The sequence below is a fragment of the Lactuca virosa genome, chromosome 4 (assembly GCF_052849685.1).
Source record: "Lactuca virosa cultivar CGN04683 chromosome 4, Lactuca_virosa_CGN04683_v6, whole genome shotgun sequence".
In the NCBI taxonomy this organism is placed as follows: Eukaryota; Viridiplantae; Streptophyta; class Magnoliopsida; order Asterales; family Asteraceae; genus Lactuca; species Lactuca virosa.
This window is the reverse complement of record NC_136429.1, coordinates 7,415,657-7,441,878: the sequence shown is the minus strand read 5'-3', so window position 1 is coordinate 7,441,878 and position 26,222 is coordinate 7,415,657. Positions and strand designations below refer to the sequence as shown.

Below are 26,222 nucleotides of genomic sequence, written 5' to 3'. Positions count from 1 at the left end.
TTGACATTAAGAGGATCTTAACCATTTTCCCCTGGAGCTCCAAGAGTAAAATAAATTGATTTCAAGAAATTAGTGACAGCGGGAAGAAGACGATGATGTCGGAGAGCAAGCGTTCTCTTTCTCATGCTCTCCGTTTTTTCTTTAGTTATCCATTCTATAAACCCACACTACCCATACTCATAATTTCCACCCGATGATCAATGACTATTCATCTTACGCCACCTAGCCTGCTGCTTCCCTCTTCTTTTCCCTTCTTCATCGAACGCTTCACTTAACTTCTCCTCTAATGCATCTGTTTCTTGAAATCGAAGCCTCCCACCACCAATATCAACTTATACGCCCCAACCCCACTGAAGCGAAGACTTGAAATATTCTTTGGTTTGATCTCAGCTAATCAAACGTCCAGAATCTTGAAGCAAAGCAGAGAAATAACGAATGATTTTCATCGTGGTTTTCCACTTTTTTTCTTTGACATCTCACCCAAATCGACGCCTCTCACAGGCGATGGTCGTAGTGGACGAGGCTGTTTCTTTTTGCTAGTCTGATTCCACCGTTTGTTCCCAGTTTCACAATCTTGAGGAATTTTTGAACCCTGTTGGTTTTAATGTAACATTTACTTGAGGTGTGAAGTTCATCTGTTTCATTAAACTTACAGTTTTATTGGGTTTGACCTGTTTTTTATTAGATTAGGGATTCGGTTATGTATAACTTATGTTTTGTGGTATGTGTTTGTAGGACCTGTGACATGTTATGGGAAAGACGGAGAAGAAATTTTGTTTATATTCAGTTCTGGGTATGTTCTGTTGCTGTTATTCTTTTTCAATTTGAATATTCTCATTGTAATTGTAAGATACAATTGAGTGATGCTAAATTATTGTTGTATGTATTAGTTTTGATTGATCACGTATCAAGAAAATTTTATAACTTTCCCCCAACTGAACTCATTGGTAGATGCTTTCTAATCATCCACCAACAAATCCTCCCTCTCGACTCAAGCTAGAGTGTAACTTCCCATTCTCTGTCAACTTCCTCATCAATGAAGATACATATTCTCATGTTGGTTTTCCTTTTCCCTTTTAGATATATATATTGTTCAAGAATCTTGATTTGGAACATCTTATCTCTTCTGTTTTTCCTGCTTTTCCTTTGGTTGAAGATATGAATATGCTTCTGTTTTTCTGTTTTGATTGCAACTGCCAACTAGATAATTAAAAACTGTTTTGCTGAAAAACTTATTATTTACTTTTTCAGGGTGCTTCCAATGGTAATGGATAAGGCTATTAAAGAAATATCGTCCATAAGAGTGTTTCAAACAACAATGACACTTGTTTTAAAGGTGTCATTCTGATTCAGTTAGTTCTTTTTTTTTAATCCTCCAAATTCTGATGAGAACTATATCCATACTAGCTTGAAATCCGTGTCTTATATTAGTAGCAAGGTTCATTGTTAAGCATTTTCTGTTTTGTTCATGTGTGATTGATTGTGTATTATTTTCAGATAAGAAACTAAGATCTCTACAGGGTTTGAATAATGCAAGTGAATCCCTTGAGCATGCCATGCAACGTGTTAATGTGTTATTGATGACAACCTTGAGTTTTTTTTAATCTTGTTGTGGGTGTTATATACATTGCATCTTGTGTTTATATTGATTGATGCATGTGTCATACTACAAAATGAAATTACTATGTCACATTTATAGTTTTAATTATGAATGTCTAAAAGGTAGGTTACTTATAATCTTTTACTCTTTGCTTATAATCGTCTGATAAGTGCTAAGGACTTCTAAAAACAGAAGTTCTGAATTTATTTAGCTGTACAAGTTTTTCCATTTAACTATAATTTAAGACACATAGGGGCAACAACATAATTGTTTTACATATGTTCTAGAAAAAAAAACATTCCAATAAGGTAGGTGAAGGTCACTTGTTGACCGGTTTAACTGTTAAGTCTCTGGTGAGTGACACAGCATCCTGTTATGTGGCCAGCATAGCAAGGATGATGACAGCTACTAATTCATTAATCAACACTCTTTCACCGACTCCCCTAATAATTATTCTCATCTTATTACATCATATTTCTTCATTTTTAAGTCCTTAATTTATCAATCTAATCATTATTAATTTCATTCTTGTAAAACCAGGTGTTAATGACTGGTTTTCCACTTCAGTGTAATTGGACAGAGGGTTTCTTTTTGCCACAATCTTAAGGTATTTTTGAATGCTTTTGGTTTTAATTTAACTGAATTTTACTAGAGGTGTGAAGTTTCTACGTTTCATTAAACTTACACTTTTATTGTGCTTGACCTATTTTTTTATTTGATTAGGGTTTCGGTTATGGAATATAATTCTAGATTGTTTGTGCCTTTTTAATTTTCATGAACACAAACTAATATTTTACTCTTTTTACAGGAACATGGATGTTGCCATGGTGGGCCCCTTCAAAGCCAACCTCATCTGGAAACCAACATCTCCAAAGGTTAACTTCTTGAATCATTATCATGGTGTTTAAAAAAAATTAACCAATTACATCGATATATAGAAAGCAATTTTGATAAAATTTCTTAGGTTTATATGCAAGAAAAAAGATTGCACTATTCCATTACTTTTTCAGTTTTTCCCTTATTAAAGTTATATGCTTCCAAAACTCTTATTTATTGCAAAATTTTCATTTTAAAAAGTTTACCTATTATATTGATTATGTATGACTTATGTTTTGTGGTATGTGTTTCTAGGAGCTGTCATCACATGTTATGGGAAAGACAGAGAAGAAATTTTCTTTATTTATATTCAGTCCAAGGTATGTCATGTCCTGCTGCTGTTATTCTTTTTCACTTTCCATTTACTCATTGATACAATTACATCTGAGTTGATACTAAACTTTTGTATATTTCCACTTTTATAGTGGGGATCCAAGTATATCCAGAAATAGCAAAATACTTTAATTTCTTACTCCAGGTATGTTCCACCATTAAACGACTCTATATTTTGTCATTACTTTTTTACAATTAGAATTTTCTCATCTATGCTTTTTACTTTGAAAAAACTTCCAATTCAAGCATTCTACTCTCAAAAAACTTCCATTTTACATTCAGTTTTCAAAAATCATCCCATTTTTATCATTGTACTGCAACTCTCTCTTTATTTAACATCTTTCAAACATCAAACATCTCTTTTTCTTATCTATGCATTTTTCTTTGAAAAAACTTCCAATTCAAACATTCTACGTTCAAAAACTTCCATCTTACATCAATTTTTCAAAAATCATTCCATTTTTAGTATTGCACTTAAACTTTTTCTTTATGTTATTATTAGCATATTGCATCTTCAAAAATTATACAATTTTTAGCATTGTACTTTAACTTTTTCTCATGTATGCATTTTACTTTGAATAAACTTCCAATTATAGCATTCTACTTTCAAAAACTTTCCATTTTACATTGAGTTTATTAAAATCATCCCATTTTTACCATTGCACTTTAACTTTTTCTTTATGTAACATCATTAAATCATCAAACCTCTTTTTTTCTCATCTATGCATTTTACTTTGAAAAAACCTTACAATTAAAGCATTCTATATTGAAAACTATCCTATTTTTAGCATTGTAGTTTACCTTTTTCTTTATACAACATTATTGAAACATCAAACTTTTTTTTTCTCATCTATGCATTTTACTTTGAAAAAAAACATACAATTAAAGCATTCTACTTTAAAAAAACTTCCAACTTATATTCAATTTTCAAAAATCGTCCCATTTTTTGCATTGCACTTTAAATTTTTCTTTATTGTTATTATTAGCATATTGCATTTTCAAAAATCATGATATTTTTAGCGTTGTAGGTTAACCTTTTCTCATATATGAATTTTGTTTTGAAAAAAACTTACAATTAAAGCATTGTACTTTCAAAAACTTCTAGTTCACATTCAATTTCAAAAATCATCCCATTTTTACCACTGCAGTTTAACTTTTTCTGTATGTAATCTCATTGAAACTTCAAACTTTTTTTTTTATCTAGGCATTTTACTTTAAAATAACTTCCAATTAAAACATTCTTCTTTCAAAAACTTCCATTTTACATTTAGTTTTCAAAAATCATTCCATTTTTATCATTGTACTTTAACTCTTTCTTTATTTTACATTCGATTTTCAAAAATCATCTCATTTTTAGCATTGCACTTCAACTTTTTCTTTATATGCATTTTACTTTGTAAAAAACTTACAATTAAAGCAATGTACTTTCAAAAACTTCCATTTTACATTCAATTTTCATAAATCATCCCATTTTTAGCAATTTACTTTAACTTTTTCTATATGTAACATCATTGAAACATCAAACTTCTTTTTTTTTTCTCATCTATGCATTTTGCTTTGAAAAAACTTCCAATTCAAGCATTCTACTCTCAAAAAACTTCCATTTTACATTCAGTTTTCAAAAATCATCCCATTATTATCATTGTACTTTAACTCTTTCTTATTTAACATCTTTCAAACATCAAACTTCTCTTTTTCTTATCTATGCATTTTTCTTTGAAAAAACTTTCAATCAAAGCATTTTAATATTAAAAAATTTCGATTTTACATTCGATTTTCAAAAAATCGTCCCATTTTTAAGATTGTACTTTAACTTTTTTCTCATTAAGCATTTTACTTTGAAAAAACTTACAATTAAAGCAATGTACTTTCAAAAACTTCCATTTTACATTCAATTTTCATAAATCATCTCATTTTTAGCATTGCACTTTAACTTTATCTTTCTATAACATCATTGAAACATCAAACTTTTGTATTTCTCATGTATGCATTTTACTCTGAAAAAAACTTACAATTAAAGCATTCTACTTTCAAAAAACTTCAAACTTCTATTCAATTTTCAAAAATCATCCCATTTTTTGCATTGCACTTTAAATTTTTCTTTATTGTTATTATTAGCATATTGCATTTTAAAAAATCATGATTTTTTTAGCGTTGTAGGTTAATCTTTTCTCATATATGCATTTTGCTTTGAAAAAAACTAACAATTAAAGCATTGTACTTTCAAAAACTTCTAGTTTACATTCAATTTTCAAAAATCATCCCATTATTACCATTGCACTTTAACTTTTTCTAGTTTACATTCGATTTTCAAAAATCATCTCCTTTTTAGCATTGCACTTCAACTTTTTCTTTATATGCAATGTACTTTGAAAAAAACTTACAATTAAAGCAATGTACTTTCAAAAACTTCCATTTTACATTCATATTTCATAAATCATCCCATTTTTAGCATTGTACTTTAACTTTTTCTATATGTAACATCATTGAAACATTAAACTTCTTTTTTTTCTCATCTATCCATTTTGCTTTGAAAAAACTTCCAATTCAAGCATTCTACTCTCAAAAAACTTCCATTTTACATTCAGTTTTCAAAAATCATCCCATTTTTATCATTGTACTGCAACTCTTTCTTTATTTAACATCTTTCAAACATCAAACATCTCTTTTTCTTATCTATGCATTTTTTTTAAAAAAACTTCCAATTCAAACATTCTACGTTCAAAAACTTCTATTTTACATTCAATTTTCAAAAATCATCCCATTTTTACCATTGCACTATAACTTTTTCTGTATGTAACCTCATTGAAACTTCAAACTTCTTTTTTTCATCTATGCATTTTACTTTAAAAAAACTTCCAATTAAAACATTCTTTTTTCAAAAACTTACATTTTACATTTAATTTTCAAAAATCATCCCATTTTTTTCATTGTACTTTAACTCTTTCTTTATTTTACATTCAATTTTCAAAAATATCTCATTTTTAGCATTGCACTTCAACTTTTTCTTTATATATGCATTTTAATTTGAAAAAAACTTAGAATTAAAGCAATGTATATTTCATAAATCATCCCATTTTTAACATTGTACTTTAAATTTTTTTATATGTAACATCATTGAAACATCAAACTTTTTTTTTTCATCTATGCATTTTGTTTTGAAAAAACTTCCATTTTACATTCAGTTTTCAAAAATCATCCCATTTTTATCATTGTACTTTAACTCTTTCTTTATTTAACATCTTTCAAACATCAAACTTCTCTTTTTCTTATCTATGCATTTTTCTTTGAAAAAACTTCCAATTCAAGCATTCTACCTTCAAAAACTTCCATTTTACGATGTATTTTAAAAAATAATTCCATTTTTAGCATTATACTTTTACTTTTGTTTTTGTAACCTCATTTAAACATCAAACTTCTCTTTTTCTTATCTATGCACTTTCCTTTCAAAAAACTTCCAATTCAAGCATTCTACTTTCAAAAACTTCCATCTTATATTCAATTTTCAAAAATTATTCCATTTTTAGCATTGCATTTAACTTTTTCTTTATGTTATTATTAGCATATTTTGCATATTCAAAAATCATACCATTTTTAGCATTGTACTTTAACTTTTTCTCATGTGTGCATTTTACTTTCAAAAAAACATACAATTGAAGTATTGCACTTTTAAAAACCTCCATTTCACATTTAATTTTCAAAAATCAACCCATTTTTTGTATTGCACTTTAACTTTTTCTTTATGTAACATTTTTGAAACATCAAACTTCTAATTTCTCATCTATGCATTTTACTTTAAAAAAACTTCCAATCCCAGCATTTTATTTTCGAAAACTTCCATTGTACATACGATTTTCAAAACTCATCCCATTTTTAGCATTGTACTTTAACTTTTTCTCATCTATGCATTTTACGTTGAAAAAAACTTACTATTAAAGCATTGTACTTTCAAAAACGTCCATTTCACTTTCAGATTTCAAAAATCATCCCATTTTTACCATTGTAGTTTAACTTTTTCTTTATGTAACCTCATTGAAACATCAAACTTCTTTTTTTCTTAGCTATGCATTTTACTTTGAAAAAACTTCCAATTATACCATTCTACTTTCAAAAACTTTCCATTTTACATTGAGTTTTTTGAAATCATCACATTTTTAGCATTGTACTTTAACTTTTTCTTTATGTAACATCATTAAATCATCAAACCTCTCTTTTTCTCATCTATGCACTTTACTTTGAAAAAGCTTCCAATTATAGCATTCTACTTTCTAAAATATCCTATTTTTAGCATTATACTTACCTTTTTCTTTATATAACATTATTGAAACATCAAACTTTTTTTTCTCATTTATGCATTTTACTTTGAAAAAACTTCCATTTTACATTCAATTTTCAAAAATCATCTCATTTTTAGCATTGCACTTGAACTTTCTTTTTATGTAACATCATTGAAACATCAAACGTCTCATTTCTTATCTATGCATTTTACTATGAAAAAACTTTCAATCAAAGCATTTTATTTTAAAAAATTTCCATTTATATTCGATTTTCAAAAAATCGTCCCATTTTTAGGATTGTACTTTAACTTTTTTCTCATGTAAACATTTTATTTTGAAAAAAACTTACCATTAAAGCAATGTACTTTCAAAAACCTCCATTTTACATTCAATTTTTATAAATCATCCCATTTTTAGCATTGCACTTTAACTTTTTCTATATGTAACATGTTTGAAACATCAAACTTCTCATTTCTCATCTACGCATTTTACTTTTAAAGAACTTCCAATCAAAGCATTTTATTTTCAAAAACTTCCATTTTACATTCAATTTTCAAAAATCATCCCATTTTTAGCATTGTACTTTAACTTTTTCTCATGTATGCATTTTACTTTGAAAAAAATTACAATTAAAGCATTCTACTTTCAAAAACTTCTATTTTACATTCGGTTTTAGAAAAACTTCCCATTTTTAGCATTGTAATTTTACATTTTACTTATGTATTCATTTTACTTTGAAAAAAACTTACAATTAAAGCATTCTACTTTTAAAAACTTCCATTTTACTTTCAATTTTCAAAAATCATCCCATTTTTAGTATTGCATTTTAACTTTTTCTCATGTTTGCATTTTATTCTGTGAAAACTTACCATTAAAGCATTCTATTTTCAAAACTTCATAGAGAAAGTATAATGCCAGATTTAGTCGTATTATTAGCATATTGATGTTAAAAAATTCATAGAAAAGTATGATTCTTCTACTTTGATCACTTTAGGTGTAAATGATAATATATGATACATATAGGTACACTATTAAATTTTTATTTTCTTATTATTAGCATATTACATTTTAAAAATTTATCCATTTATAGTATTTTACTTTCACATGTCTTTCTATAAAAACAATGAAACATGAAACTTCTTTTTTCTTATATATGCATTATACTTTGAAAAATCTTCGAGTTATAGCATTCTACTTACACTGAATATTAGCACATTGCATTTTTAAGATATACCATTTTTAGCATTATACATTCACTTTTCTTTTTGCTAGAATATTGAAACATCAAATTTCTTTATTCTCATCTATGCATTTTACTTTGAAAAATCTTCCAAGTATAGCATTCTACTTTAAGTTCCATATTATTAGCATGTTGCAATTATTAAAAATCATCTCATTTATAGAATTGTACCGACTTTCCTCATCTATGCATTTTACTTTGAAAATACATCCATTTTTAGCATTTTACTTTTTATTTTCTAAATATTAACACATTTCATTTTTAAAAAATCATGTAGTTTTTAGCATTGTGCTTTCAATTTTCTTTCTATTACAACATTGAAACATCAAACTTCTTTTTTCTCATCTATATATATAGCCTAACGTCTGTATGGGTTGGTGTTCCGGAGCTGGGACAACAATGCTATAGATGCACCTATTCTAAGGGTCTATTTGAGCCTTATAACCCCTGTTCTAACAGGCTCAAATAGGGTCCTATCTCTTAGTTGCCAAAAGACGGAATGTCTGAAGGCAACATGGTCATAGAATTCGTTCTAGGAGAGCAACACAGGCTAAAATGGCAAGGTCAACCCGTATCTCATTTCCTGTCGGGCTCTGTCGCACTCAATATTTCCAGACAAGCATCAGGAACAACAAGCTAGCAACAACAACAACATCAACAACAGCTTTTTCTAAGCACTCTTTCCTGTAGGTCACTAGCATATCATAGCCGATAAGAGCTGTTAAGCCGGGCAGAGTTTAGTTATAATCGCTAACTGCTGCCTACCCCCTAGCCCCCTCAAGGGGGAACGCGCACTACCACTCTGGATCTCGTGCTCCTCCTCGAGAAGCACTCACTCGGTTATGTTCTCTCTCTCCCCCTGGGGGTGGGTGGGTGGGGGAGAACCATTCACTATGACTAGCGTCTTCGTTTAACTAACGTAGTGCTACTTTTTATAACTTAACCGGACAGGGAGTTAGTTATACTCGCTATTGTCGGTCAGAAGTTCAATCCACGGGTAAGAACTTCTGGCTGGCTTGCTTCCTTCCTTGAATCCTGCTATTGCCAATCCTGACATTTAAGGAATTCTAGCAAGAGTTCATATTTGCATAAGTAATCAGTGAACCTCCTTAGAAAGCTTTAAAGGCATAAAGCCCGGCTGGTGAAGCCAAGGAGACAAGAAGGCACCGATTGAAGTGTTTGCATCAGGAGTCCCAGAGGGACGGGTAAGCTGGCAACTTACTGTTGCATTCGCTTCGCTTGCCGGGAAGTAGTGACCCCTGGCAAGTACGCTATACTGACCGAAGCTGGCTCCATACCCTGTAAAGGACTTGGGAAGAAGCCCATAAAAGGCTAATTCCCATTTCCTTACATATAGATTTGGAATGCAAAATAGTTGGACCTCTTATTGAAGGGGGCTCTAACATCATTTTGTTATTTCACCCCAGATTAATGATTAATGAGTAGCACAGAGTGGTTATCCTTAGCAGAGTGACGGTACGACACTACTTATCATACCACAATGAAAATGACCCCATTTTAATTGAAGCCCTCTATCACTATGCTCCAACACTTATACCTATGCCCCAGCCTGAAGGTTCCAATGTTGCCTCGGCAGAGAGTCATCTCAGGGAGCAGTCGATTGTCATAAAGATTTCGAAGGACAGTCAAGGGCACAAGTTAGAATGAAGCAATATGAGGATCAAGGGCATCGTGCTCACTTTCCTTTCTGTAACAACATTGAAACATCAAACTTTTTTTTTTCTCATCTATGTAGTTTACTTTGGAAAACCATCCATTTATAGCATTCTACTTTCAGTTTTCTAAGTATTAACGCATTGCATTTTTGAAAATCATCTCATTTTTAACATTGTGCTTTCACTTTCCTTTTCTGTTACAACATTAAAACATCAGTTTTTTTCCGATTAAGCAATTTACTTTGAATATTCATCACATTATAGCTTTCTACTTCCAGTTTTCTAAATATTAAACACAATGCATTTTTAAAGATCATCATGTATTAACATTGTGCTTTCACTTTCCTGTCTGTTAGAACATACAAACATTTAACCTTTTTTTCATCTATGCAATTTACTTTAAAAAATCATGCATTTATACCATTATATTTTCAAAAATCATCCCATTTACACATTACAATATTGAAACATCGAACTTTTTTTCTCATCTATGCAAATTACTTCAAAAAATCATCACATTGCAACATTCTACTTTCAAGCTTCTTATTATTAGCATACTGCATTTTGAAAATTCATCCCATTTTTAGCATTGTACTTTCACTTTTCTTTTTGTTACAACATTAAAACATCAAACTTCATTTTTCTCATCTATGCATTTTACTTTGAATTAACATGAACCAATCAGGGGGATGCTAAGAATGTATGAATAATAAAAAAGATATATTTAGAAATTTTATTATGAGTGGACACTTAGTGTAAGGATATGGATCATAAGTTTGTTTAGGGATACATTAGGATTGAAATGATGACAAAAAGTGTATTACATGTGAAATGACTAATGTTTTAAGGATCATATGATTATCTTTTATCTCAATAATAACATAGCAAAAAATTAACGACAACAAGATTGGATATTTATACTAATAAGTAACATTTGAATATTTAAGCATCATATATGTATATGTGTTTTGAGCTTGAGGATATAATTAGCATGATAAGGTCAAGGATTGAGGAATTGCCGGGTAGGAATGTATCATAAACTTAAGAATATTGGTAAGTCGAGGATTATGTAAGCCTTGTGTGTCATAATTAGAATGGTTAGACCAGAGGAGTATGATTTTTCTACTTTGATGTTAAATACTTCATAGAAAAAGTATGAGCTAGATTTAGTCGTATGTGCATGAGATATAATGATCACTTTAGTATGAATGATAATACATGATACATATAAGGACAATGTTAAATGTTTGTTCTCTTATTTTTAGCATATTTCATTTTAGAAAGTCATCCCATTTTTAACATTTTACTTTTGTCTTTTTGTCACTTTGAAACATGAAACTTCTTTTTTCTCATTTATACACTTTATTTTGAAAAATCTTCGAATTTTAGCATTCTACTTTCATTTTTCCTATTAGCACATTGCATTTTAAAAAATCATACCATTTTAGCATTTTATTTTCAATTTCTTTTTGTTACAATATTGAAAATCAAACTTCTTTTTTATCATATATGCATTTTACTTTGAAAAAACTTCCAATCAAAGCAGTTTATTTTAAAAACTTCCATTTTACATTCAAACTTCTCTTTTTCTCATCTATACATTTTACTTTTAACTTTTGTTTTATGTAACATCATTGAAACATCAAACTTCTCTTTTTCTCATCTATGCATTTTACTTTGGAAAAAACTTACAATTAAAGCATTGTATTTTCAAAAATTTCTATTTCAAATTCAATTTTTAAAAATCATTCCATTTTTAGCACTGCACTTTAACTTTTTATTAAGGTAACATCTTTGAAACATCAAACTTCTCATTTCTCATCTATTCATGTTATTTTTGAAAAAACTTTCAATCAAAGCATTTTCTTTTTAAAAATCATCCCATTTTTAGCATTTTACTTTGAAAAAACTTTCAATCAAAGCATTTTATTTTTAAACATCCATGCATTTTTCTTTCAAAAATCATCCCATTTTTAGCATTGTGCTTCCACTTTCTTTTCTGTAACAACATTAAAACATCAAACTTTTTTTTTTCTCATCTATGTAGTTTATTTTGAAAAATCGTCACATTACAACATTATACTTTCAATTTTCTTATATAGCATTGTATACTCGCTTTACTTTCTTCAACAACATTGAACCATCAAACATTTTTTTTCTCATCTTTGTAGTTTAGTTGGTAAAATCATCCATTTATAGCATTCTACTTTCGGGTTTTCTAAGTATTAACACAACAATTTTAAAAATCATCCCATTTTTAGCATTATGCTTTCACTTTCCTTTTCTGTTACAACATTGAAACATCAAAAAAAATTTCGATCAACTAATTTACTTTGAAAAATCATCACATTATAGCTTTCTACTTCCAGTTTTCTAAATATTAAACACAATGCATTTTTAAAAATCATTCTACTTCTAGTTTTTTAACTATTAACACATTACATTTTCAAAAATCATCCCATTTTGAGCATCGTCTATCACTTTACTTTCTGTTACAATATTGAAACAACAAACTTTTTTTTCTCATCAATGCAAATTACTTCGAAAAATCATCACATTGCAACATTCTACTTTTGAAGTTTCTTATTATTAGTGATGAGAATAAATCTCTGACCGATTAGATCTTTCACAGGTAAAAGATGAAGATCAAACAAACCAAACACAATAATATTATGAACACAGAATAGAATCAACGATATGCTTATGATTCAAATATAGTCACGCCTCAGCAGAGCTCGATGAAGAACTTCTACTGTAGAGGCGAGCTAGGGTTTACAAAACTTGTGTGAGAAAATAATAAAAACCTTAATCACAAAGACTGCATGCATGCAACCTAAATACTAAACCCTAGAGAAAAACATGCACGGTTGGACAGGCCCAAACCGGCATCCAAAACTGGGCTAAGGACCGAGCCCATGACGCAACACTATAAGCCCAACAATCTCCCCATTTGCGTCAAATGAGGCGAGAGATCATTTTCTTTAAGTAGGCTTCACAGTTTTCACCACCTTGAACAACCGAGGGATGATTGCAAGAAGAGTCTGCCGAAATTGAATGTACCATCTCAGCATGTCAGTAAACATCTTCTTGTCGGCTGCTGTGTTCTGACTACACCTCTGAATAATCTCCAAAATGTGCTCCAAGCAAGCAGTTGAGAAGAGGTGTTTGTCAACAAGAGCGAATAGGCATTTTTGACCTTCACCCCTGATAAACATCACTGTGTGGAATGTTGGGTCAATCTTGCCTTTGACCATCGAGTTAATATCACCAGCTCTTCCCATCGGTTTGATCGTGGTTCGCTTATGAATTGCTGAAGCGATCTCTTGATCCATTTTTGCCACTTCGTGAATGTAGCAGACAAGCATTCGCTTGATATGATCAATGATTGGCTGATACTCCTGAGGATTTGACAGTAAGATGTTGTTGAGGAGTATCCAGTCGTGGGGATTGAGGTTCGGTAGATCAGCAAGAGTGAAGTTGTGAACCGAGCCTTTAGATCCTCGAGTCACTTTGAATTTCACATTAACAAACTTCCCTGCTGAGTAGGGCTTCAGAACCTTGACAGTTGTGATTTTCTGCGAACTCCAGGTCAAGTACTGGGGTTGAGCAAACTCCAGATAGAATTCCAATAGATCCCGATCCACCTTCGGGTTTGGAGAAGGGATAGCAGCAGTTGAGTTGAAGCAGTGAAAGATGAATGCCTTTCGAGTGATTGACATGTCAAACTGTGCATCCTTGGAGTTTTCAAGCCCAAAGGACATGACTGGTTCGAGCCAAAGAACACTTGGTTCGTCTATGGCGCTTCTTTGAAGCGAGTCAATAGTCCATTCTGGAAAAATGGACTTTTTCTTTTCCATAAGCTCCTTCTCTTTTTGCTTCTTCTCTTGGTCAGCCGTTAGCTTCTTGATCTTTTCTTCAAGCTCTTTATCAGTTGGTTTTGTTTTCTGATAAGGCTTTTCAGGATTTTCTTCAAAAACATCATTTTCATCATCAATGTCGTCTTCACCGATCTTCTTTTTCTTCTTGTTCCTTTTACTGACCGAAGCTTCATTATCCTTCGGTTCAGCAGTTGATTTCGGTTCAGGAGGTGGTTGAGTCTTCGCTACCTTCTCTCCCCCTTGTTTCGGCTGGACACCAGTCACCGGAACATCCTCAATACGATTAAGGATAGCCAGTGCAGGTCTGAGTTTCTCAGCCAAGTGCCTTCGGATGGTAATGGTGATGATGGGATCATGGGCATCAAGAAGGTGAAGCAAAATGGAGTGAACATCGCCAACAGAGCTTCGAATAACCTCCCTTTCAGATTTCAAATTGTTGAGTTCAGTTGTTGCAGTGCGAAGCTTGAGGTTCTGCATTTTTAGCTGAGATGTTCGTTTATCCAGCTCATCCATAATGCGATTTTCCACAGCCAACTCTGCCTCCAGTTGAGTCAATCGATCCTTGACATTATCATGCAGAGTAACATTGGCTGCTTCGATTGCTAGACGAGCAGCTTCAAGATTGGATATCTCAGCCTGAAGAGAACTCTGAAGGTTATCAACCGAAGTGTTCACGGTCTGAGAGTTCTTCTGAGCAGCCGCCTGTAAAGAATCGAGAAACAAGTGAGCTTCAGAAATTAGTTTATCGACTTTTGCGGTCGCTTCTTTGCATTCCTTCGTGGAAGCCTCAACAGCGAGGGAGGCTTTCTGGCATTGTGAAGTGGAAGCGTCTATAGCCTTGGTTGCAGCAGTGAGGGAGGCATTATGTTCTTGGACTACAGAGGAGAACAAAGCCTTTAAAGCAGCATCAAAATAAGCCCCAGATGTAGAGGAGGAAAGCAGTTGATCGAGTTTGTCGTTGAGTGCTTTGAGATGACGCTTGGTGACAGGAGCATCTTCATCATCATCACTTTGTACACGGTAAGGACTGAAATAAGTGGAATCAAATTCCAAGTCCTCACCGCCGAGAACTGGGTGGGTGTCAGTAGATGGTGTTGGTGATAAGGGTTTGGTAGTGGTAGGAGGTTCGGTTGTTACTGGTGGTTCGGTTGTTATAGGTGGGGTGAGAGTTGTAGAATGAGCCCCTGTAGTAGTGGTGGTAGTGGTAGTGTCTGTGAAGATTGGATTAGAGATTGGAATAGTAGTGGATGGTTGAGAGGTAGGGATAGGAAATATAGGAGGGATGGAGATTGGGATTGTAACAGGTGGAGTAGAAGAAGGTTGGGAGCGAACTGATATTTCTGGGGTAGGCGAGCGAGACGGGGTATCACCACGACCCGAAGCCTCATCGTCAGAGCTTTCGCTTTCAGATTCTGAAGGAGGAGCAGATTTGTGTTTGGGAGGAACATACTCGGAGTTTGAATCGCTTGAAGATTGGAGTATGAGCCTCCTAGCGGGCTTTTTCTGCTTCTTCGGTTGAGACTGTGACGGTGCAGCCTTGTCTGACTTTCGCTTCTTAGGGGTTTGGCCCTTGGTTGGTTTTGAAACCTTCGTCTCCTTCTGTGTCTCAGTTTTCTTTCCCCTTTTGGCTGGTTTATCAGCCTCTTCAATGGAGTGAACCATGGCTAACGTGAGTTCCCTTGGACCCGAAGAAGGAATCTTCCTGTATTGTTGCAAAACATTGCTTGCTGCCATATGAGATTTCTGAGTGTCTTGAGGAAGAAGACAAGCTTTGGACCAGTTGTTGCCAGATGATGGTTCCATAATGCAAAGTGATCCCGTGATAGAGCCCATAAAGCACAGTCATGAATGACTTGCTTGCTCCATCTGAGCCAGCACTTCGCTCAGAAAGTCCTTTGAACAGTAAAGTGAATAGGCCATTCCATTGAGGAGGAAGGCAGGACTTCTTGAACTTGGTAATGGTGGTTAGGGTTTCAGTGTACCCCATTTGATAAAACATTGAGAACAGTTGACCAGTAGTGATCGATTCAGGGTTTACTAAAGTGAGTTCTTGAGAGAGACCAATTAGGGCACAGAAGCGATTCTTGGAGATGGAAGTCTTCTCGTTGTGGATTTCAAAGTAAATCCTCTCAGCAGCTTTGTCGTAGTAAGCAGTAGAGTAGATATGTGAGAGGCAGGACATGGGAACAATTTCGACCTTTGACAGAGCGTCGACAAGAGGCGAGTATTTGAGACACTCGACAACATACATCATATAGGGTTCATAGAGGAAGGGAGTGAGATCGATGATCAGGTTTTGTTGAGGTTTTATGGTGAGAAGGGTTTGGTGAACAGAGGTATCGTGAACTGAAGAGGAGTCTGCCATTGTTGAAGCTTGGAGAAGAAGATGAACAGTAAGATGAATCGCCTTTGTTCTTTGAGAGAGTTTTGTAAGTGATAAAAGGGTAAAGTGGAGTGTGTCTGATCCTTTTATATGTACAAGTAGGAGAGAGAAAAATCCGGCTGATATCTTGGATTTATTTGAAACTGCGCCTGATTTGATGGATGAACAGTTGTCATACACGATGATGACGCAGGAAAGAGAAAGGAGGTTTCCTTTTTACACACCAGTCCATAAAAAAGTGCTTTTTCAAATCGTCGAAACGATTGGTTAACAGCTGACTCAGCTTTAACTATATCCCAAACGTCACCCCATATTTCTCATGAACCGTCATTGCCTTTGTAACTTTATCGAGCATTGTAATACTTGAAGATATTAGAACACCATGAATAGAACCAGATTTTGGAAAATCAAAAATTTCCGTGCAAAGAGTGTCAAAGATAAAGAAATAAAGCAAACTTTTTGTGATAATTTGTGAAGTCTTAACAAGACATAAAGCAGCTGATTCTGGGCACGAATCTCTTCCTTCAAAGTCAAGAGAAACTTTAAAGTGCTTGTGTGGCTCCCCATTAAATAACGATCAAGTACTTGTTAAGAAGTATTGAAAGGCATCTTTTAATGAAAGCTTATAAAGGGTGGCTTTTGCTTCAATCCGTGAGTTCGATACTTGATATAAGACCGAAACTGAACGAAGTACTTGTGAGATCAATGTGATCTGTTGAACAAGTAGGTAGGGAAAATATTTATTGACTGTTGGATAGGTGAGAAATCCCAAAAAAAAAATTAATTGGATCCTTGGGGAAGAAAAATTATTGGTAATAGAAAATTTCAGAAGAATCACGCAAAATAAAAAGAGATTTCATTTGTAACATATAGTTCATGTGCCGTCAATTCATTAATGGTGTTGAATGGTGGGTTTCACTCAGTACATAGTGACACGAAACTAAGATCATTAACACATATTTTTGTATAACCATAAACCTCAGTGGTAAATGCTGAGAGTCTCAAGGGTTATATTGGTGAGACGAAGTATAATGGAGAAAAATGATGGAGGTGGTATACGAAACAAATGTACCTCTGCTGTAAAGGAAGGACTAAGCAGAAAACTCTAAGCTCAATGTGAGTAGAGTAAGGTAGCTCAAGATTAGAGTGAACATTGCAGCCTAGCTTGGGAAAACATGATTTGTATGTATCATGTTATTAAGGCTTCACTCAAAATCTGTCGAGGCTTTAGTCAACATGCAGCAGCATGCTTCTAGGGACGCGTAGAAAGTTTATAGAAAAGAGATTTTACCTTCTGAATCGTCATCATCGAGAGTAACACTTTATGCAAAAGAAATCATTAGATCAAAAACGGAAAATATTTTTGTATTTTGTGAAAATTGTTCAATTGAACGAAAAAGGAAAATATTTTTGGATTTTATGAATATAAGAAGAATTTTAAAAAAGTGTACATAGGAATACAATCAAAATGCCTTGATAAGAAAAAGAAGCGAACGAGTTCAGAAGGACCGAACCCAAAATAGACCGAACGCTCGGTTCATTTCGGTTCATGGTCGAGCTTCACCCGAAATAGACCGAACCCGAAATAGACCGAATGTTCGGTTCATTTCGGTTCGCTCTATTTCGCTTCTTACCTTTATTGAAGCGAAGGCGATTTTGGTACTGATTCTGCTTCCATCATTCCTAGGCCTTGCAAAATCTTGTTGAAGCTTGCTTCAGGTAAAGCCTTAGTGAATATATCTGCCAGTTGATCAGTTGTCCTTACGAAATGAATTTCCACGTTGCCATCTTCCACGTGATCCTTGATAAAGTGATACCTCAGTGCTATGTGTTTAGTCTTCGAGTGTTGCACTGGGTTGTGACAAATCCTAATTGCACTTTCAGAGTCGCAATATAGTGGGATTTTCTTCATGTTCAGCCCGTAATCTCTTAAGCTGACTTTGTATCCATACAACTTGTGATGTGCAGGATGCTGCATCGATGTATTCAGCTTCTGCAGTTGAGAGATAAACACATGTTTGTTTCTTTGATTGCCAGCTAACCAATTTACCGTCGAGAAATTGACATCCTCCAGTTGTGCTTTTACGATCTAATCCACAGCCACCTAAGTCAGCGTCTGAGAACGCTTGGACAAAGAATCCTGAGTTGGCTGGATACCACAGACCAAGAGAGGAGGTTCGCTTCAGATAGCGAAAGATGTTTTTCACAGCTTGCAAATGAGGTTCGCGTGGGTTAGCTTGGAATCTGGCACAGTAACAGACTGAAAACATGATGTCAGGTCTACTAGCCGTGAGATACATTAGAGACCCAATCATTTGACGATAGAGCTTCATGTCAGCGGCTGGCTTCTCCAATGAGGGTGTAAGTTTGGTGCCAAAAGCCATTGGAACTTTAACTTTAGAGTCTCCCATCATACCAAACTTAGCAAGCAGTGTCTTGGAGTATGCCTCCTGGTTAATAAAGATGCCTTCGGGTCCCTGTCTAACGTTTAAGCCAAGGAAAAAGTTAATTGGACCCATTGAGCTCATCTCAAATTTAGTTTCCATCAACTTCCTGAATTCAGCTGTTAAGCTGGGATTTGTGGAGCCGAAGATGATGTCATCAACATAAATTTGGACTATCATAAGGTGGTTACCCTCTCTTTTTTGAAAGAAGGTTGGGTCAACCGAACCTTGTTTGAATCTAGACATTTTTAACAACCGAGTAAGAGTTTCATACCATGCTCTGGGAGCCTGCTTTAAGCCATATACCGCTTTGTCAAGTATGTAGCAGTGACCTGGATACTTCTCGTTCACGAAGCCTGGCGGTTGCTCAACGTACACAGTTTCTTCAAGTTCACCGTTGAGAAAGGCACACTTGACGTCCATCTGATAGACTTCAAAGTTTTTGTGTGCAGCATAGGCAAGAAAGATACGGACGGACTCTAATCTTGCAACAGGAGTGAAGGTCTCTTCATAATCGATACCTTCTTCCTGACAGTGACCTTTCACAACCAACCAAGCTTTGTTACGAATCACGTTCCCCTCCTTATCCATCTTATTTCTGAATACCCATTTGAGACCGACAACCGAAGCATCCTTTGGAGTTGGAATTAGACGCCATACTTTGTTTCTTTCAAACTCATTCAACTCATCTTGCATGGCTTGAACCCAGTCGGAATGATCAAGTGTTGAATTAACAGTCTTCGGTTCAACTTTAGAAACAAAGGAGTTGAACATGCAAAACTCTACTTGAGAAAAGAGTGCAGCTTGTTTCGCTTTGATCTGAGAGCGAGTTAACACCTTTTCTGAAGATTCCCCAATAATTTGACTTTGTGGATGATCTTTGGTCCATTTAATAAGAGGTGGGTAATTTGGATCACAAGAGGGATCCAATTTTGCATTGATTTCTTCTTCCAATTCAGATAGGGTATCATCATCATTGACATGTTTACTCTCCCCCTCGAATGATGATAGGAGTTCAACATCTGGATCAGAATGTTCCCCTTCGTTTGGACATTCAGTAGAGCTGGAAGATTGTGACACTGAATTCTCCCCTGGAATGAAGAACCTTGATCTTGTTGTGGAGACGGACCCTCCCCCTGGACAGAAGGACAGTCATTCAAAGGTTCGCTTATGTCTGGCCTTTCGGTTGCTTTAGGTTGATCATCAGCCATCTTTTGAGCAGCATCGTCAATGATTTGTCTTAGACTATCAACCTTGTTGTCTTTAGCCTTTGATTCAGAATCAATTACCTTTTGAGGCTCATCAAAAAGAAGCATATATTGCTCGAAAAGATTTGAAATGGAGGCTGTAACTTGACTAGTCTTTGGAAAAATTTCCTGCAATGAACCTTCGGCTGTCTTTATCTTCTTAACATAGCTATCGTCAAAAGTGACGTAGTATGTTTCTTCAATCTTCTTAGAGCGCTTGTTTAGAACTCTATATGCCTTAGAATTCAGTGAGTAACCTAAGAATATTCCTTCGTCAGCCTTAGCATCAAACTTGTTTCGATTCTCTTTAGAGTTGAAGACGAAGCATCTTGAACCGAACACATGGAAGAATTTCACATTCGGTTTGCGATTGTTCAAGATCTCATAAGGAGTTATAGAAAATCGTTTGTTTAGATATGATCTGTTCTGAGTATAACAAGCAGCAGCAATTGCATCAGCCCAGAAATATAAAGGCAAGGATGCGAAGCATAACATCGTTCGAGCTGCTTCACACAGAGATCGGTTTCGCCTTTCAACGATACCATTTTGCTGTGGAGTATATGGGGCTGAGAAATTATGAGTCGTTCCCTTTTCAGCAAGAAAATCTTCAAAATCTTTGTTTTTGAATTCCAAGCCGTTGTCGCTTCTTACGTTACGAACAACTTTCCTCAGTTGAATTTCTACCGGTTTTATGAAGAGCTTGAGCTTTGGAGCAGCCTCAGATTTTTGCTTCAAGAAGAACACCCATGTGAATCGAGAGAAATCATCCACTATGACCAGAATGTACTTGTTTCCACCAATGCTTTCAATGGAAGAGGGACCACACAGATCGATGTGCAGTAACTCCAATGGTTCTATCACTTTTGTATTGATAATTGAGGGATGACTTTGTCTACTCTGCTTTCCCATTTCACAGGCTGCGCATAGATGTTCTTTGTCGAATTTGAGAACTGGAAGACCCCGAACATGATCTCCTAAAACCAGCTTGTTGATATCCTTGAAATTAAGATGAGAGAGTCTTCGATGCCATAACCAGCTGTCATCTGAGTGAGCCTTAGTGAGTAAGCAAACTGCTGGTTTACCTCGAATTGGGTTGAGGTTTAAAGGATACATTTCCCCTTTTCGCTTCGATTTCAGTAGAATGTTATTGGACTTCTTCTCAACAATCTCTGAGCCGTCATCATCAAACGAGACTTTCAATCCAGTCCCAACCACTAGCTGTGATACACTGATAAGGTTGTGCTGCAATCCTTCAACATATGCGACCTTTCTTATTGAGAAATCACCATTCGTAATCATTCTGTAGCCTTTGATAGTCCCAATTGAGTTGTTGCCGTATTTCACTATTTCACCATCCTTGAGAGATCGAAACTCTCTCAGTTCTTCCTTTCTACCTGTCATGTGACGCGAGCAGCCACTATCAATATACCATTCTTCGTCAAACTGCTCGTCACGAATAACCTGCAAAAATCAAACAGATTTAGGAACCCAAAGAGTCTTGGGTCCTCGTGAGCTTTGTACAGAACAAGGATTCGTAAGAGAGATATCAACCAAATAAGTACGTTTAATCAAAGTTGTTTTATCTTTTCTTTTTATAGTAAAAACTTTAACTTTGTTGCTAGGTGAAGTAGCCAAATATGTGTATTGTACGTTTGCATATTTCCGATCAACATTATGCTGGATTGATGAATCCTTTGCATTTTCTGGACAAACTTTTTCTTTTCCTTTTTGATCATTCTGATACTGAAGATGAGATTTGGAGAAATTAGATTTAGAAACAGAGTGAGTTCTTCGGTTATGGCCCTTTTGTGATTGAGGACCGAAACTCTCTTTTCGGTCAAGATGGTTCAGAGGACCGAAACCCTTCTGAGAACCGAAACCCTTCTGAGGACCGAAACTCTGCTTTTGGTTGGGTTCATACTTAGGACCGAAACCCTTCTGAGGACCGAAACTCTGCTTTCGGTTGGGTTCATACTTAGGACCGAAACCCTTCTGAGGACCGAAACTCTGCTTTCGGTTTGTTTCGCCATGAGTGCGAGTGGAAGAATTGTTGATTCCTGCCTCTTTTAGCTTAGAAGGTTTTTCGTAGCGAACATAGTTGGGATTTTGAGAACGCCAGAACTGCTTCCTTTCAGTAAGGTTTTTCTTGTACCTCACATTCCTTTGATGCTTTCGATCTTTCACCTGTTTTGGATTTCTGTGAATATTAGCCCTTTTTTCAGATGCTTGAGCATAAGCTGCGCTTTTAAGAGAGGAAGTTTCGCTTGAGACTGCGACTAGTCCAGTTGAAGGGCTTTTGGTGCCACTTGTGCCAGGCTCATCAAAACGAGTAGGATCATTGAGAGGTTCGGCTACATATCTTCCTTTCACTCTCCATGAAGTTTTCTGTGACAAGCCTACTGTTTCATCAGCGTTGTCAATGGGTGCTGACCAGAAAAATTCATCACAGCCTTCAGCATTATCTTCTGTTACTATTGCAGTCAGTTCGGCTGTTTGTTGCTGTGTAACTCCATCTACTTTGTATACCTGATTTGGAGTAGTTTGGACCTTTTGATACACGACGGCCTTTTCCTTGAGAATTTTGGTCTTGTCTTTCGAGAAACGGGCGAACTCAACAGAGTTTTCAGAAATCAGATTTTTGCGTGTTTCAGGTTCGCTTTTGACAAATTCAGAACAGTCCACCAAATCCCCTACAGAGATTTCACTCATATCATCATCCTCATTAAGTTCAGATGCATTTTCAACATCAATTTTATTTTCTGAACTTAGTTTGGCATTCAATGAGTCAAACTTCTGTACAGTTTCGGTTCTTAACTTCAATCTATCATTTTCGTCTAATAGATTTTTAAGCATGTCCTTATGGTCTTTGGACTTAATATAGGACTCAATTTTGTCAAGACCAATTTTGTATGCCGGTGAGACCTCATCAGAAGATACAACGCTTTCACAGTTGTAAGCTTCAGCATCGATTTCATCTTCCTTTAACTCAAGGAAGGGTAAAATCATGCGATCTATTTTCTCGTTGCAAATAAATGGATTCACAATCGAGATGCAATTGAGTAATATTAAAATAAAGTCTCTTAGCAATCAAACAAAACACATTTCGTTGTTTTAAAAGTTTAAGATTGTCTCGTTGCAAATAAATGGATTCATCCTTAGACCTAATCAACTCTTTCTCCTTCTGCTCAATCCACATCCTCCTTTCCTCACTCTTCGACGATATCCTGCTAATTTGATCAGTCAGGTTAGAATTTGTGACACGGGTTTGGGTGAGACTACTACTTATACTTGAAAATTTAGATTTCAAGCTATTCAATTCCTTTTCATAGTTAGTTACAGGTATATTTAGAGAAGAGAGAATATTTTGTACCTTCCTGATCAACTCATCACATTCGTTGATCTGTGCATTGACAGGTTTTGCAGCAAAGCACATGTCCTCTCGCTCCTTCTCTTCTTCCAGCCCACTATCTGTTGCATATCCCCTCATCTGAGATACACCTTCGGTCACCATTAAACACCTTCCTGCAGCAGGTTCTTCTTTCACCAGCATCGCCTTGCCATGAGTGGGTTTTCTTACTTCTTCATCCTCTGAATCCGTGGACCATACTTCCACGCCACCGAATTCATCACGGTTGCATGTATCTTGTACAATTAAAGCATTCATAGTTTTATTGTTAGCAGCTGACTTTCTTTTCTTGATTTCCTCCAGTCGTCTCAGGAAGCTCGCTTCCTCATCATCCTCATCTATCTTTTCCGCTTTCTTTTTCAGCATGCAGTCTTTGGCAAAGTGATTCTTGCCTCCACAGTAATGGCAATCAAATCATGAGTCTCCACCAATTTTCACTTCTTTCTTGGACTCTTCTGACTTCAATCCTATCTTCGGTTCCTCCTTAACCTTTTCAACGTTGTAACTACCCTGCCAGTTTCGGTTCTTGTTGGCTGGGAACTTTCTTTTAATGAACTTTCTAGGATTGGACACCATCAGGGCATACTCTTCACTGGTTAGATCGTAGTCGGCAAGATCCAATTCCTCTTCTTCTTCAACAGAACTTTTCCCTTTAGAAACAAGGGCTAACGAACCCAAACTAAAAACCACATTCGTTTCCTTAGACAGTGCACTTTCATGGGATTTCAAAATTCCCACCAGTTTCGCCAGAGAATACGATTTAAACTGTTCATGTGCTTTAACAGTGGATACGACAGCCATCCATTCAGGTCTTAGACCATTCATGAATGTAACCTTCTGTTCAATAACCTTCCTTTCGATCCCATGCTTCATCATCTTACTTAAGAGGTGATTAAAGCGATCAAAAGCCTGAATCAATTTCTCTTCGGGCTTCTGTTTGAAATCACCAAATTCAGAAAGCAAAAGAGTTTGAATCGAATGTTCCAGATCTGCATCAGTGGAATACAATTCTTTTAGCCTGTCCCATATCTCTTTAGCCGTAGCGCAAGAACTCACCAAACGGAACGTATCTGACTGCAAAGCAAACCTAATCATCCTCAAGGCCTTGATGTTACATTGAAACTTTTCCTTCTCATCTTGAGGAATATCTTTTACATCATTAACAAGCTGATTGTACTCCTTCTGAGTTTTGACAATCTTTGAGGAGCTTGAGTGAGCGAATGGGCCAACAGTGATTGCTTCCCAGATCAAGTACCCATTATCTTCCGATCCGATCACATAATCTTCAAAATGATGCGTCCAAACTTCATAATCTTGAGTATACAAGATTGGAATCCTTGTTGTTGAACCAATGCTGTTAGAGATGTTGATTGGATTGGTTTGAGAATCATCCATGGGCATTGTGATAACGTTTGATCGATTACCTGTTTAAAGATCAGACTTGTAATTTTATCTATTAGAGTAAGATCGACGATTAATGAGATACGTCAATATGGAATGGCGGCTCAATTAATATCAATCAATGCGGAATAAAACCCTAATAACTTCTTCGACAGAAGAGATGTATATGAATTACACAGTCTCCTGCTATGATACCAATTGATGAGAATAAATCTCTGACCGATTAGATCTTTCACAGGTAAAAGATGAAGATCAAACAAAACAAACACAATAATATTATGAACACAGAATAGAATCAACGATATGCTTATGATTCAAATATAGTCACGCCTCAGCAGAGCTCGATGAAGAACTTCCACTGTAGAGGCGAGCTAGGGTTTACAAAACTTGTGTGAGAAAATAATAAAAACCTTAATCACAAAGACTGCATGCATGCAGCTTAAATACTAAACCCTAAAGAAAAACATGCACGGTTGGACAGGCACAAACCGGCATCCAAAACTGGGCTAAGGACCGAGCCCATGACGCAACACTATAAGCCCAACAATTAGCATATCACATTTTGAAAATTCATCTCATTTTTAGCATTGTACTTTCACTTTTCTTTTTGTTACAACATTAAAACATCAAAACTTCATTTTTCTCATCTATGCATTTTACTTTGAATTAACATGAACTAATCAAGGGATGCAAAGAATGTACGAATAATAGAAAAATATATTTAGAATTTTTATTATAGTGGACACTTAGTGTAAGGATATGGATCATAAGTTTGTTTAGGGATACATTAGGATTGGAATGATGACAAAAAGTGCATTACATGTGAAATGACCAATGTTTTAAAGATCCTATGATTATCTTCTATCTTAATAATAACATTGTAAAAAAAATTATTGACAACAAGATTGGATATTTGTATTAATAAGTAACATTTGAATATTTAAGCATCATATATATATATATATATATATATATATATATATATATATATATATATATATATATATATATATATATATGTGTGTGCTTTGAGGTTGAGGATATAATTAGCATGATGAGGTCAAGGATTAAGGATATGTCGGGTAGGAATGTTGTTGGGTTATTTAATGTGTTGTGTCAAATTGTTATGTATGTAATTAGTCTTATTTTAACGGGTTGGGCCTGTACATCCGTGTATTTATGATGCTAGTTAGACTTTTTAAGGTGCATGCATGTATCGTTTAGGGTTAATCGATTGTATTGCCTTACTTAGCTTTTACAGAAAAGTTCACGTTGAACACTTCTAAAGCTTTGATAATATTAAGCATTTGGCACATCTTTGATCGTTTTTCTTATTGTTTGATTCACTCTAACTGTTTTGAATCTATTGATCTTTATTTATATTGTTTCTACAATTGCTATCAGAGCAGGAGATTGTGTAACTCATACGTTAATCTTCTGTCAAGTTTTGTTAGGGCATGC

At 34.8% G+C, this 26,222-nt stretch overlaps 1 protein-coding gene across 1 annotated transcript; it reads left to right on the top strand.

Annotated features, from left to right (window-relative positions):
- Positions 1 to 25,679, top strand: LOC145169269 (uncharacterized). Its single transcript, XM_079087838.1, has 9 exons — positions 1 to 622; positions 736 to 793; positions 952 to 1,056; positions 1,252 to 1,336; positions 2,141 to 2,207; positions 2,409 to 2,475; positions 2,732 to 2,796; positions 2,902 to 2,954; positions 23,369 to 25,679. The coding sequence occupies exons 6-9, from the start codon at positions 2,417 to 2,419 to the stop codon at positions 23,618 to 23,620; spliced, it is 429 nt and encodes a 142-aa protein (XP_078943964.1). The 5' UTR covers positions 1 to 622; positions 736 to 793; positions 952 to 1,056; positions 1,252 to 1,336; positions 2,141 to 2,207; positions 2,409 to 2,416; the 3' UTR covers positions 23,621 to 25,679.
- The last annotated feature ends 543 nt before the right edge of the window (positions 25,680 to 26,222 follow it).

What these genes read in the sequence shown, in the direction of transcription:
- LOC145169269 (XM_079087838.1), top strand. Translation starts at nt 2,417, where the DNA reads ATGTTGCCATGGTGGGCCCCTTCAAAGCCAACCTCATCTGGAAACCAA. An exon ending in TTATTTATATTCAGTCCAAG is followed by an intron (nt 2,797 to 2,901) that starts GTATGTCATGTC and finishes CCACTTTTATAG; the next exon opens with TGGGGATCCAAGTATATCCA. An exon ending in ACTTTAATTTCTTACTCCAG is followed by an intron (nt 2,955 to 23,368) that starts GTATGTTCCACC and finishes GTGCATTGACAG; the next exon opens with GTTTTGCAGCAAAGCACATG.